The sequence below is a fragment of the Lucilia sericata genome, unplaced genomic scaffold (assembly GCF_015586225.1).
Source record: "Lucilia sericata isolate MDLA Ls3-8-SP2 unplaced genomic scaffold, ASM1558622v1 Contig000796F_arrow, whole genome shotgun sequence".
Taxonomy (NCBI): Eukaryota; Metazoa; Arthropoda; class Insecta; order Diptera; family Calliphoridae; genus Lucilia; species Lucilia sericata.
Genome location: NW_023994788.1, coordinates 46,168 through 62,214, shown reverse-complemented (window position 1 = coordinate 62,214; position 16,047 = coordinate 46,168). Strand labels below are relative to the sequence as shown.

Genomic DNA, 16,047 nt, shown 5'->3' with positions numbered 1-16,047 from the left:
TTTCTTTCCATAGCTTTAAAACTTCTTTATTTAGAAAGTTTTATTACTTTATTTTCATAACTTTAAAGCATTTTTTCCTTAGAAACATTTAAAGCTACTTTTTAAAAAGCTTTCTTTTCATAGCTTTAAAAGTTCTTTTCTTTAGAAAGTTTTAATACTATCTTTAAAAAAGCTTTCTTAAAGCTTTTATTCTTTAGAAAGTTTTAATGTTCCATAGCTTTAAAGTTTGTTGTACAAAAGTTTCTCTAGTTAAAGTTTTCGTGAGAAAAGCTTTTTGGTAATAACTGATGGTATAGTTTAAGAATCTCTGCCTCTTATACTATAAACAAATAAATTAATACTTTTGAGTCATTTAGAACACATGCTATATGGTATAATAATAAAACAAAAACAAATAATTTGCAAAAAAAAAACAACAACAACAACAATACCAATTTTCAAAACAATTTCAATAATATTAAACAATCATTACAATCATCATCAGCGTCAGTTTGCCAGCCATTTAGACAGCATCTGGTATACTAGAAGTCAGCTAGGCGGGCAGTCAGACAGTCAGTTCGTCTTTGTATTCAAAAAACAAGAGAAGAGATAAAACCCAAATACAAAAACAAACTGAATAACAATTGATGAAATTTATTGAAGCGTTTCATATTAGCGTTTTTATCTTCTTCACTTATTTATTCAGACCGTTTGGTTTAAATAGATTTTTAATGACGTAGTTCTTGCTGTTTTTGCAGCAAAAATAAATGAATTAATTTTTTAGTATATGAATACTATGGTCACTCAATTAACTAATTTAAACAAAAATGTTTGTCAAGTACGTGTCTGTATTTAAAATACTTAAGATGATTAATAAATGAAAATGATTTTTAATCGTAATTTATTGTGTCATTTGATTGATAAACTGTTATGGCGCTGTGATGTTTTCGTTTTATATAACTTTAACGTTTTCCTGATCAGCTTTATAATTAAAAATGACTTAAAGTGCTTTTTTGTTTATTAATGATTTGATTTTGTTGACACTTGTTAAATAAAAAAAACGGCGACAAAACTGCAAAAACGGAAATTATGGTACTTGAGTGGTGTTAATAATTTGTTTAAATTGTTTTAAAGCTTTATTTTCGAACAAAAAGTTCATTATAATAAATATATAATCGCACGAGTGTAAACAAACTTGAAGCAAATAAGAAGAAATTTAGCGTTTGAAAACAATTAAAATTAATTAGCGCAGCACTGTCAGTCACACAGAGACAGTGGGAGCGAAGGACATAAAAACATAATACAATTTGAGGAATATTATTAAGGAAAGAGAACCTTTTCTTTAAAAGCTTCTGTGCAGAAAGTTAACTTTGTAAAAGCTTTTTTAAATTAAGGTAACTTTGGAAAAGTTTCTTTGGAAAAAGCTTTCTTAAAGTTTTCTTTATAAAATATTTGATAGATAAACCTTTCTATAGAAAAGTTTGTGTAAAGTTTTATTTATCAAAGCTTATTTGGATAAAGCTTTCTTTGGAAAAGTTCACCTAAGTAAAGTTTTCTTTAGAATAGTTTGTCTAGATAACATTTTTGTTCAAAAAGCTTTTGTGCAAAAAGTTATCTTTGGAAAAGCTTTTTGAAATAAAGTTTTCTTTAGAAAGTTTGTCTGGAAAAAGCTTTTTTAAAGTTTTCTTTATTCAACGTTCGATAGATAAACCACTCTATACAAAAGCTTATTTGTATAAAGAATTATTTAAAAAAGTTTGTTTAAAATTTTATTTGTCAAAGCTTATGGGGATAAAGCTTTCTTTAGAAAAGTTTATCTAAGTAAAGTTTTCTTTAGAACAGTTTGTTAATATAGACCTTTTGTGCAAAAAGTTATCTTTGAAAAAGCTATTTGAAATAAAGTTTTCCTTAGAAAGTATGTCTGGAAAAAGCTTTTTTAAAGTTTTATTTATCAAAGTTTATTTGGATAAAGCTTTCTTTAGAAAAGTTTATATAAGTAAAGTTTTCTTTAGAACAGTTTGATAATATGTATAGAGCTTTTGTGCAAAAAGTTATCTTTGAAAAAGCTTTTTGAAATAAAGTTTTCTTTATAAAATTTTGCCTGCAAAAAACTTTCTTAAAGTTTTCTTTATACAACATTCGATAGATAAACCATTCTATAGAAAAGTTTATCTGGATAAAGAATTCTTTAGAAAAGTTTGCCTAAAGTTTTCCTTATAAAATCTTATCTGGATAAAGCATTCTTTAGAAAAGTTTTTGTGTATAAGTTTGTTTAGTTAAAGTTTTCTTTAGAGAAGTTTGACTAGATAAAATTTAAAGTTTGTCTAGACAAAGCTTTCTTTAGTAAAGTTCGTCTAGACAAAGCTTTCTTTAGTAAAGTTCATCTAGACAAAGCTTTCTTTAGTAAAGTTTTTCTAGACAAAGTTTTCATTAGTAAAGTTCTCTTTAGTAAAGTTTGTCTAGACAAAGTTCTCTTTAGTAAAGTTTGTCAAGACAAAGTTCTCTTTAGTAAAGTTTGTTTAGACAAAGTTTTCTTTAGTAAAGTTTGTCTAGACAAAGTTTTCTTTAGTCTAGACAAAGCTTTCTTTAGAAAAGTTTGTCTACACAAAACTTTCTTTAGTAAAGTTTTTCTATACAAAGCTTTCTTTAGTAAGTTTATCTATAAAAAGTTTTCTTTAGAAAAGTTTGTCTAGACAAAGTTCTCTTTAGTAAAGTTTGTCTAGACAAGTTCTCTTTAGTAATGTTTGTCTAGACAAAGTTTTAATTAGTAAAGTTCTCTTTAGTAAAGTTTGTCTAGACAAAGTTCTCTTTAGTAAAGATTATCTAGACAAAGTGTTCTTTAGTAAAGTTTGTTTAGACAAAGTTTTCTTTAGTAAAGTATGTCTAGACAAAGTTTTTTTTAGTAAAGTTGGTCTAGACGAAGTTTTCTTTAGTAAAGTTTGTCTAGACAAAGCTTTCTTTAGTAAAATGTATCTAGACAAAGATTTCTATAGTAAAGTTTGTCTAGATAAAGTTTTCTTTATTAAAGTTTGTCTAGAAAAAACTTTCTTTAGTAAAGTTTGTCTAGAAAAAGTTTTCTTTAGTAAAGTTTATGTAGACAAAGATTTCTTTAGTAAAGATTGTCTAGACAAAGCTTTCTTTACTAAAGTTTGTTTAGACAAAGTTTTCTTTAGTAAAGTTTGTCTAGACAATTTTTTCTTTAGTAATGTTTGTGTAGAAAAGTTTTTTAGTAAAGTTTGTGTAGGAAAAGCTTTCTTAAGAACAGTTTGTCTAGAGAAAGCTTTCCTTAGAAAAGTTTGTCTGGAGAAAGCTTTTTTTTAAGAAAAGGTTTTCTAGCTAAAGTTTGTCTAGACAAAGTATTCTTTTACAAAATGTATAGATAAAGCTTTCTTTTTTAAAGAGATTTTCTTTAAAAAAAATTTTTGTCAGATAAAGATTGTTGAAGTTTTCTTTAAAAAGGATTCCTTCGGAAAAGTTTCTTTAGACATTTTTTCTAGAGAGAGTTTTCTTGTTTGTTTCCCCCTTACTTTTGTCCCACCGTCCTTTAATGATCTTCATAAAGTATCTATTTTCTCTATAGCATGTCAATTCCACTTGAGAAATCACACATCAACAAAAAACAAAAAAGTGTACGATAAAGTAATAAAATATAGACGACTGACTACCAAAGTAGCTAATAACTCTTTTAGTTTGCACTTTAAAAAGTCATTCATTCATATTCAATATACTTGAGCTTTTTTTTTCTTCTATTATTTTTGCAAACTAATTGTTGTAACAATGATATAGAGTTTCAAAATAAAGCACAAAATCTACAACATTAACGAGCAAAAAAAATTTAAAATAGAAAAACGCTTTCTTTTTATTAACGCCCGGCTTTAAACAGCTGTAGAAATGGAAGCAAAAAAAGCTGCTCATAAATGAACTTTAGGTTGAACAGAAAATTATTTTCTGTTTTTAAATGTTTTATTTTCTTATTGCTTTTAAATAGAAAGAAATTATTAACGCAACTGGTATTTAAATTTGTTGTTTTTTTTTCTACTAAACTAGGAATAAGATTTTTTTTAAATGATCATGGTGGTTTGTTTGAATTTTTTTCAGTTATTTTTTTCAATTTCTAAACAACTAATTGAAAGAACAGCAGCTTCTTTTTTTCTTTTTGCAATAACGCTAAATACAATGACCCAGTTCTTTTGCTTTTTTTTCTATTTCTTTCCACTAACAACTTTCAAAATTAATAAAGTATAATTTTTTACACTCGGTAATAATTATGTTGTGTTTTTTGCTGCTGCTGTTTTGTGCGAAAAAGATAAAATGTAGATCATTTCGAAATTTTAAGCTTAATTAATATAGAAAAATTAAAAGAAAAAAACAAAGCAAAACAGGGAAAATATATAAATGTATTAAAGCGAACTCACCATAACACTATTGTTATCATAATCTTCGGATAAACTGCTTTTACCGCTGGCACTACTGGTGCCAATGCCTAAATCACTTAAATCATTTGCTTCATCTTCTGCATAAACAGCTAAAGAAGCCAATTTATTAAGGCCTCGGCCACCAGAGCGTTCACCTCTGAAAAAAAATACACAAAAAAAAAAAAATCACATTAAATGAAAACATGGAAATAACAATAATGATATCAAATAAATCTAATAAAACACTTAAGGAAATAATTATAAAGACACTAAACATAAGCCTAAAACAGACATTTTAACACTTTTTTAATAAAATTTAGGATTTTTAACAATAAATAAAAGAAAATTTTCAAAAAGTACTTTTTTGAAAAAAGTACTTTTTTGTAAAAAAGTACTTTTAGCATTAACTAGTTTAAACTTGAAATTTTGGCTAAAATATACAAAACATTCAATGAAAAAAAAAAAAAAAAAAATAATTGTCAGAAAGTATTTTTTCCCAAAAAAGTACTTTCTTCCAAAAAAGTACTTATTTCCAAATTTGATAGCAAAAGTCGTTCAAATTTAAATTTTGTTTAAAAAAAAATCACAAAAATCAATATAACACTAAATCTTACATTAATTTTGAAAAAAGTACTTTTTTACAAAAAAGTACTTTTTAAAATTTTATAAAATTTTATCGAAATCATTATCAACAATCAATCAATAAACATTTTCTAAAAAGTATTTTCTGGACTAAGTACTTTAATTTAGAACTTTGTTTAGAAAAGTTTATCTAAAAAAATTTCTTAAGAAAAGCTTTTCTTATCTAAGTTTTATTTTTTTTAGTTCCTCTAACTAAAATTTTCTTTAGAAAAGTTCTTCTAGATAAAGCTTTAATTAGATAAGTTTTTCCAAAGCTATTTAAGAAACGATTTCGTAAGACAAAGTTTTCAAAGTTTCACATAAAGTTTTCTTTAGAAAAGCTTTTTCACATAAAGTTTTCTTTAGAAAAGCTTTTTCATATAAATTTTCCTTCGAAAAAAGCTTTCTTCAGGAAAGCTTTTTTATCTACAATAAAAGTTTTTCTAGGTAAAGTTTTATTTAAAAAGGGGCTTTCCAAATAAAATTCTCTAGATAAAGCTTTAATTAGTTAAGTTTTTCCAAAGTTTTCTTAAAAAAAGCTTATTTTCTCTAGACAAAGTTTTTTAAGAAACGATTTTAAAGACATAGTTTTCTTTAGAAAAGCTTTTCCAGATAAAGTTTTCCTAAGAAAAGCTTTTTCAGATGAAGTTTTCTTTAGAAAAGCTTTTCCAGATAAAGTTTTCCTAAGAAAAGCTTTTTCAGATGAAGTTTTCTTTCCAAAAACGTGTTCTTCAGGAAAGCTTTCTTTAGAATAAAATGAAGAAAACGCTTTCCAGATAAAGTTTCTAAATAAAATCTTTCTCAGATTCTAAATTTTCTCTAGATAAAGCTTTAATAAGATAAGTTTTTCCAAAGTTTTCTTTGAAAAAGCTTTTCCTTAGAAAAGTTGTTCTACACAAAGTTTTTTAAGAAAAAATTTTGAATACAAAGTTTTCTTTAATAAAGATTTGCAGAAAGTTTTCTTCAAAAAAACTTTTCCAGATAAAGTTTTCTTTCGAAAACTTTCTCTAGAGAAATTACAAAAGTTTCTCTAGATAAAGTTTTCCTCAGGAAAGTTTCTTTACATGACAGTGTTCTATCGAAAAGTCTTTAGAAAATAAAAAGTTTTTGTCGACAAAGTTTTCTTTAAAAAATATTGTCTCAAGGAAGTTTTCCTTAAAAAAGATTGTCTCAAGAAAGTTTTATTTTGGAAAAGTTAGTTTAGAAAAGTTTGTCTCATCAAAGTTTTCTTTAGAAAAGTTTATCTCTACAAAGTTTTTTTAGAAAAGTTTGTCTCAACAAATTTGTCTTTAGTTTGTTTTGACAAAATTTTCTTTAGCAAAGATTCTCTAGACAAAGTTTTCTTTAGAAAAGTTTGTCTCATTAAAGTTTTCTTTAGAAAAGTTTATCTCGACAAAGTTTTCTGTAGAAAAGTTTGTTTCACTAAAGTTTTCTTTAGAAAAGTTTATCTCGACAAAGTTTTCTTTAGAATAGTTTGTCTCGACCAAGTTTTCTTCAGAAAAGTTTGTCTCGACAAAGTTTTCTTTAGAAAAGTTTGTCTCAACAAATTTGTCTTTAGTTTGTTTCGACAAAGTTTTCTCTAGCAAAGATTCTCTAGACAAAGTTTTCTTTAGAAAAGTTTGTCTCATTAAAGTTTTCTTTAGAAAAGTTAATCTCGGCAAAGTTTTCTATAGAAAAGTTTGTTTCATTAAAGTTTTCTTTAGAAAAGTTTATCTCGACAAAGTTTTCTTTAGAATAGTTTGTCTCGACAAAGTTTTCTTTAGAATAGTTTGTCTCGACAAAGTTTTCTTTAGAAAAGTTTGTCTCAACAAAGTTTTCTTTAGAAAAGTTTGTCTCAACAAAGTTTTCTTTAGAAAAGTCTGTCTCAACAAAGTTTGTTGAGAACTGTTTATCTCGACTAAGTTTACTTTAATAAATTTTGTCTGGACCAAGTTTTCTTTAAAAAAATTTTGTCTCGACCAAATTTTCTTAAAAAAAAGTTTGTCTCGACATAGTATTTTAAAGAACTTTGTTCTTATAATTATTTCCTTTTCAATTTTTTTAGAAAACTAGTATTAAATTCTATTTTATTTCCCTTTTTTGCAACTTACCTCTCTTCAATCATTTCGGAAAATGTTTTCGATTTTCTGCGCGTGCGATCATGTTCTTCTAATTCCAATTTTTTCACCTCCACCACACGATCAATAATATGTTCGACACGTTTTCTACGTGATGACTTCCAATTGTCCAGATTCTTTAAGAGTGAAAACCAATTACACGCAACACATAACATTTGCAACAATGAAACAAATCAATAACACATTTTTTGTTTGTTTATAAAAATAATAATGATGTTAAACATTTAATCATTTTTAAACAATTTAATTGTTTAAGGTTGGGTTGTTGATTTTTTTTAACGCACATTCCATTTCGTAATTGGTGGGGTATTTTTTTGTAGAGAATGAAAAAAAAGAAAAGAATAAAAGAATATTTATTAATATAAAATTTAAATCAGAGAAAGTTTAACTTATTTTTATATATATAAAAGTAATTGTCATTCATGTCTGTTTAATTATGGGAGAAAAAAATATCGGCTTAATAAAGAGTCTTTAAGAATTTTATATGTGTGTATGTGTGTTTTTTCAGCTGTTACTAAAATATGTGTTTAAAATAATTAATTATTTGTTTGTTTGTTTGTCAGGTTTTTCATTTTCACTGTGTTGGGAGTTTATTTTTTAAAGAATTTCATAAGAATTTGAAAATTTCACTTGTTTTAATAATGTTTAAATTACTAATTAAAAGTTTATTAAAAGAATTTCTTGAGAACAAATTTATTTGTTTAATTATCGTTTAAAGAGTTTTAATTTTTAATAAATATGTGTGGTAAAAGTATGAGGAGTTTGGGGAAGGAACATTATTTTGTGTTGGCGCCATTTAATTTCATAGAAACCTTTTTTCTAAGAAAATTATTATTATTAGAAAAATATGACATTTTGGTGAAAACTTTACATTATTTGAAAATTTTATTAGAGTCTTCACTTTTGTGAGAAGACTATGTATAAATTTGTCATTCCGTTTATAATTTCTACAATATAATTTTCCGATCTTTTTGAATAACTTTAAATCTCGCCAAATTTCTCTAAATCCTTCAAAATCTTTCTAATTTCCTTTTACATTCTCTCATTCTCTTCACATGTCTCTCAATCTCTATATATCTTTCTAAATCTTTCCATATCTATTAAAATCTCTCCTAAATGTCTCTGAATCCTTCAAAATCTCTCTAATTCTCTCTCAATCTCTCTAAATCTCTCTAAATTACTTTAAATCTCTCCAAATTCCTCTAAATCCTTCAAAATCTCTCTAAGTCTCACTAAATCTCTTCACATTTCTCTCAAATTATAATATATCTTTCTAAATTACTCCGTTAATCTTTCTATATCTCATTAAAGGTTTCCAAATTTCTCTAAACACTTCAAAATCTCTCTCGCTCTTTCTCAATCTTCATACATCGCTCTAAGTCTCTTTGAATTACTTTAAATATCTCCAAATTTCTCTAAATACATCAAAATCTTTTAAAATTTATCTGAATCCTTCAAAATATTTTTAATTCCCATATACAAATATCTCAAAATATATCTATGCCTTTCTGAATCACTCAACATTTCTTCATATCTTTCAAAATCTCTCTACTCGTCTCAGAGTTACTTTAGTTATATCTCGAAATCTCTTCAAATTTCTTTAAATCCTTCAAAATGTCTCTAATTCTCTTTTACATTCTCTTATTCTCTTCTCATCTCTATCAATCTCCCTAAATCTCTGTGTACTTTAAATAGTTTTAAATCTCTCCAAACTTATTTAAATCCTTCCTATAGTATAGATAGCATCTATCTATCTATCTATCTATCTATCTATCTATCTATCTATCTATCTATCTATCTATCTATCTATCTATCTATCTATCTATCTATCTATCTATCTATCTATCTATCTATCTATCTATCTATCTATCTATCTATCTATCTATCTATCTATCTATCTATCTATCTATCTATCTATCTATCTATCTATCTATCTATCTATCTATCTATCTATCTATCTATCTATCTATCTATCTATCTATCTATCTATCTATCTATCTATCTATCTATCTATCTATCTATCTATCTATCTATCTATCTATCTATCTATCTATCTATCTATCTATCTATCTATCTATCTATCTATCTATCTATCTATTTATCTATCCTTCTTTCCTTCTATCTGTCTGTCCGTCTGTCTGTCTGTCTTCTGTCCATCTGTCTGCCTTCTATATGCTTGTTGTCCTAGTGTCGATAACTCAATTTTTAATTAAAAGAGTTTTGAAAACCTTTTCCGAAACATAACAAACATTTCATATGACTAAATTTTTAATAACTTTTCATAAATTATTAAAAAATTTCTCATAAATTATAAAATTTTGTGTAAATTTAATTCCATTTCATATTCCTACGTGAAGATGTTTACAATTTAGTTTTAAGCCATAGTGCATTGCTAGCGATTATTTAATCTTTAATTTCTTTTATTTATGCTGAGAAAATAATAAGAAAATAAAGTTTAAAATGCATAGAAAGTAAAATTGTAACAAAAAAAAAACCAACAAATTTTAAAAATTTTAAGTTGGTAATTTATATGTTTATTTAGCAAACAATTGCGTAATAGTTTATTTTTGTATTTAAACAAAACTGAAATAAAATTTTAATTATTTTTCGCTTCTTTATTTTTTTTTTTTTTTTTTTTTGGTGAGACGAGTTACGCATTAAACTATAAAAAACAAATAAGATAGATGGGTGTTAAAAATATTTATAAGCCACGAATTTGTAGTTCAGGAAAGAAAAAACAAACAAATAGGAGGCAGTTGTTAGTTGGCCATTTCAATGATGTGTTTGGCATATTAAATTTGTTTAAATCGAAACTGAAGATATGGATTCAGTGTTACATATTGCAAGTAAACTAGATTTTTAGCGATTTAAAGCAGCTTATTTACTCGAATGGGGTGCAGGTTGGCAATTCAATTTTAAAGCGTTTGCCAAAAGTTATGTGAAAAGTTTGTTCATTCATAACTTGATAATTATCTAAGCGATTTGTGGCAAATTTGGCTGGATAATAGAAGAAGAGTTAAGCTGTTATTATAAAGTTAAAGTAATTGAAAATTTTAAATTATAGCCCAGCTATCAAGGTGTCAAATTGAGGTTAATGCTATTAACCTTTAAATTTCTGATTTGCTAAGTAATTCCTCTGTGTAGCTTTACTTTTTTAGCCCACTTTAGCTACTAATGCATTATTAAGTTTATACTTCTACTCTGTGTATGTGTGTTATGTTAACATATTACGTGAGTTTTTTCAAATTTTGTGTAAATTTGTCACGAATCTGTAACAGTGTCATTTGTATTACTGATTCTTCTTTTTCAGCTATATTTTGTGTCTGTCTGTCGTGGTGTTTTTATTTCAATCTACTCTGCTGCTGAACTACTACTCTAGTAGCAACATTTTAAAGGTTTTTTTTTTTTTTATTAGAGCGTTTTCTTTCATCATTTCATGTATTGAATTTATGGATTTTATTTTCATTTTATATACAATTTTATGCAATTGTTTTTTTTTATGATTATTTCATGTGAAACTGATAAAAATATTTCGAGAAACTGCAATTGATTTGCACACGTTCAAAACTGCAATTGGTGGTTAGTTAGTAATAACTAGTTTATGAGATTAACGAAAGTTTTTCTTTTAGTATGCAGTAGTTGTTAAAGAAAAAAAATTACATATATTTAGAGGATTTTGAAATGATTAAAAAGATAAAATAAATGAAATTTGTTTTACACACTTTTTTCTGAGTTATTGGGGCTTTGGAGCGCGGTAGATATCAATTGGAATTGTGTGTATGAGCGTGATCTAATAGACAAAGGGCTTTTTTTGCCGAACTTGCTCAATGTTTAAGAAATGCAGTTTTAGTAATTTTTTTAAGCTTTTATGAAAGTGTTACCTAACCCAGATCTATAACAAATGGACGATGAATTTAACACAATATTTATCACATTCGAGTTGTAAAATTGTTGTAGTCTAGAGCTTTCTTTGTAGTTCAACAAGTTGCCAAAAGGTTTAAGTATCTGAAAGCTTAGATCTTGCTGACTATTGTCTCGACTATAGACCAGTCTAAAGTCTTAACTATAGACCAGACTATAGTGTCGACTAGTGAACAGACTATAGTCTCAACTATAGACCAGATTATAGTCTCGACTGTAGACCAGACTGTAGTCTCGACAATAGAGCCGACTATAGTCTCAACTATAGACCAAACTATAGTCTCGACTATAGACCAGACTATAGCCTCGACTATAGACCAGACTATAGCCTCGACTATAGACCGGACTATAGTCTCGACTATAGACCAGCCTATTGTCTCGACTATAGCCTCGATTAAAGACCAAACTATAGTCCCGACTATAGACCCAGCAATATACCAGACTATAGTCTCGATATAGAGCAGACTATTGTCTTGACTATAGACCAGACTATAGTCTCGATTATAGGCCAGACTATAGTCTCTACCAGACCATAGTCCCTAATATAGACCAGACTATAGTGTCGACTATAGACCAGACTATAGTCTCGACTATAGACCAGACCATAGACCAGCCTATTGTCTCGACTATAAACCAGACTATAGTCTCGACCATAGACCAGCCTATTGTTTCGACTATAAACCAAACTATAGTCTCGACTATAGACCAGCCTATTATCTCGACTATAAACTAGACTATAGTCTCGACTATGGACAGACTATTGACTCGACTATAGCCTTGATCAAAGACCGGACTATAGTCTCGACTATAGACCAGATTATAGTCTCGACTATAGACCAGACTATAGCCTCGACTATAGACCAGACTATAGTCCCTACTATAGACCAGACTATAGACCAGACTTAAGCCTTGACTATAGACCAGACTATAGTCTCGACTATAAACCAGACTATAGTCTCGACTATTAACCAAACTATAGTCTCGACTATAGACCAGACTATAGTGTCAACTATAGACCAGACTATAGTCTCAACTATAGACCAGACTATAGTCTCGACTATAGACCAGTCTATAGACTCAACTATAGTCTAGACTAGACCTGACAATAGACAAGACTATAGTCAATATTTTAGACAAGACTATTGACCAGACTATAGTCAAGACCATGGACCATACTGTATAGTCTAGACTAGGGTTTAATTTAAATCTTTGCAACTTGAACTCATTAAAAAAACATCATTTAAAAAATGTTCAATTTCAAATACATTTGGCGCCTACAATCAAACTGACAGAAAATATTCAATCCCTATTAGCAGATTTATATGAATTGAATAAAATAAAAACACACGTTTTAAACTCATAAATATTAAAACAATATAAAAACCCACCAGAAAAATGGGTTAACAAATTGTTAATATTTCTTAATGTTTAACAAACCATTTACCACTTTTAACAAACAATTCATAAAGTAAAATCATATAACGAAAGAAATTAAGTTTCAAATACTAATTAATATATTTAGTAGTATTATTTAACCATACATAAAGTTGTAGCAGTAAGTTAAGTTATTGAATACTAAATAAAAAACCAAAAAAACTACCATAACAAATTACACAAAAAGAGACATTTTAAATAATAAAATACGAAAAAAAGCAACAGTTGTAAAAACATACAACTAATATTGGCAATAAAAATAAACAAACAACTTCCTTTCCCACACTTTTGTCTAAAAAAAAACATTTGTAGGAAAAGAAAAAAACTAATGAATTAAAAGTAAAATATTAATGAAAAAACCAATTCAAATAAAAACTATGAACAAAATAAAATGTTAAAAAAATTTATTAAAAGAAACTTTTTTTATTAATAAAATTAACACTGACTGAACAAAAAAGGCCATAATTAAATAAGTTTTTATTAAAATAAATAATGTCAACAAAAATGACTTTCAAAAAATAATTGCAATTTTTGTGAAAAATAAACACAGCGAATTTTATTAAAAAAAAAAAAAAACACTTAAAACACATTACAGTGGACGTCCACTAGTACGAATTATATAGTGTCAGGCCCTTTCGTAATACCGAAAAATTCGTATTATTGAACAACACATTTTGTATGTTTAAATTCAAATAATACACATAAAATATTGGATTTTATTTATTTTTGTTTTATTTTTCATGAAAAATTACATAACGGAACAAAATATAATAAATGTGTATTATTTTAAATAAATTTCTTGTACATAAACAGGCATAAAAGGGACATATTTACGTATATGAATTGTTAATTTTGAAAGTATCGTGAGTCCAATGGTTGAAATGAGATATATGTAGAAGGTATTAAATTTTAATGTTTTTAAAAAGATGTGTGCCAAAGACAATTTGCAATTTACATATGTGTTCTAAAATGTATTAAAATGTTCAGATTACATAAAACATTTATTAGAAACTTGAATGTAATATACCACAATTCTCTAATTTATAATTTTCTCTTAAAAATTAGAATAGTTATCCTTAAACCCATTGTTTGGAATGTGGAGTCACACTACTTTCAAAATTAACAGTTCATACATACATATGTATATAAAATCATTTTACTTATTAAAAAATCCATCATTTAACATTGATGTTTATTACATTGTAAAATGATTCTTACGGCTTTTTCAATAACAGCGCTTTTGAGGCTTCAATATTGTTCTCAGCAGAGTTATTGTCGGGAACTAATAAAATACTTTCCTCATTGGCGTTATCATCCAATTTAATTTCTTCTCTTGGGTCATCAAAATTCCAATAAAATAAATTAATAACACTAAATAATTGTTGATTTGTAAATATACATGCAGTAAATTGTGTGTATAGGATTTTTAAAAATACAAAACACTTGTAATAAATACAAAAAAAACTTCAAAATTACTGAGCTTAAGGTGAATGATACCGAAATAATAAAATAAAAACATAATAAAAAACTTCATTCATACGTAAATAAAACCAAAATTCCCATAAAAAATGCGTTATTCGTACTATCGAACAGAAAAATTGTGACTTTATTCGTACTATAGAGTAGACAATGCAACAATTTTGCCATTCGTATTATTGGATATTCGTAATAAAGAGTGTACGTACTATTGGACGTCCACTGTACTAGAACTGAACTAGAACTGCACTAGAACTGAACTAGAACGACTAGAACTGAACTAGAACTGAACTAGAACTGAACTAGAACTGACTAGAACTGAACTAGAACAACTGAACTAGAACTGAACTAGAACTGAACTAGAACTGAACTAGAACTGAACTAGAACTGAACTAGAACTGAACTAGAACTGAACTAGAACTGAACTAGAACTGAACTAGAACTGAACTAGAACGAACTAGAACTGAACTAGAACTGAACTAGAACTGACTAGAAACTGAACTAGAACTGAACTAGAACTGAACTAGAACTGAACTAGAACTGAACTAGAACTGAACTAGAACTGAACTAGAACTGAACTAGAACTGAACTAGAACTGAACTAGAACTGAACTAGAACTGAACTAGAACTGAACTAGAACTGAACTAGAACTGAACTAGAACTGAAACTAGAACTGAACTAGAACTGAACTAGAACTGAACTAGAACTGAACTAGAACTGAACTAGAACTGAACTAGAACTGAACTAGAACTGAACTAGAACTGAACTAGAACTGAACTAGAACTGAACTAGAACTGAACTAGAACTGACTAACTGAACTAGAACTGAACTAGAACTGAACTAGAACTGAACTAGAACTGAACTAGAACTGAACTAGAACTGAACTAGAACTGAACTAGAACTGAACTAGAACTGAACTAGAACTGAACTAGAACTGAACTAGAACTGAACTAGAACTGAACTAGAACTGAACTAGAACTGAACTAGAACTGAACTAGAACTGAACTAGAACTGAACTAGAACTGAACTAGAACTGAACTAGAACTGAACTAGAACTGAACTAGAACTGAACTAAACTGAACTAGAACTGAACTAGAACTGAACTAGAACTGAACTAGAACTGAACTAGAACTGAACTAGAACTGAACTAGAACTGAACTAGAACTGAACTAGAACTGAACTAGAACTGAACTAGAACTGAACTAGAACTGAACTAGAACTGAACTAGAACTGAACTAGAACTGAACTAGAACTGAACTAGAACTGAACTAGAACTGAACTAGAACTGAACTAGAACTGAACTAGAACTGAACTAGAACTGAACTAGAACTGAACTAGAACTGAACTAGAACTGAACTAGAACTGAACTAGAACTGAACTAGAACTGAAATGAACATAGAACTGAACTAGAAACTGAACTAGAACTGAACTAGAACTGAACTAGAACTGAACTAGAACTGAACTAGACATGAACTAGAACTGAACTGAACTGAACTAGAAACTGAAATAGAACTGAATAGAAATGAACTAGAACTGAACTAGAACTGAACTAGAACTGAACTAGAACTGAACTAGAATCTGAACTAGAACTGAACTAGAACTGAACTAGAAGAATAGAACTGAACTAGAACTGAACTAGAACTGAACTAGAACTGAACTAGAACTGAACTAGAACTGAACTAGAACTGAACTAGAACTGAACTAGACACTGAACTAGAACTGAACTAGAACTGAACTAGAACTGAACTAGAACTGAACTAGAACTGAACTAGAACTGAACTAGAACTGAACTAGAACTGAACTAGAACTGAACTAGAACTGAACTAGAAACTGAACTAGAACTGAACTAGAACTGAACTAGAACTGAACTAGAACTGAACTAGAACTGAACTAGAACTGAACTAGAACTGACTAGAAACTGAACTAGAACTGAACTAGAACTGAACTAGAACTGAACTAGAACTGAACTAGAACTGAACTAGAACTGAACTAGAACTGAACTAGAACTGAACTAGAACTGAACTAGAACTGAACTAGAACTGAACTAGAACTGAACTAGAACTGAACTAGAACTGACTAGAACT

General features: G+C 27.8%; 1 protein-coding gene across 6 annotated transcripts in view; it reads right to left on the bottom strand.

Moving 5' to 3' along the window:
- Positions 1–16,047, bottom strand: part of LOC119608124 (bromodomain-containing protein DDB_G0280777) — an 88,596-nt gene that overhangs the window by 35,717 nt on the left and 36,832 nt on the right. For all 6 annotated transcript variants that reach the window (XM_037962390.1, XM_037962391.1, XM_037962392.1 and 3 more), the window contains 2 exons: positions 7,106–7,248; positions 4,395–4,551 (listed from right to left, as the gene is read on the bottom strand). In XM_037962390.1, the coding sequence (XP_037818318.1) occupies positions 4,395–4,551; positions 7,106–7,248 (300 nt within the window). The remainder of the gene's footprint in view (positions 1–4,394; positions 4,552–7,105; positions 7,249–16,047) is intronic.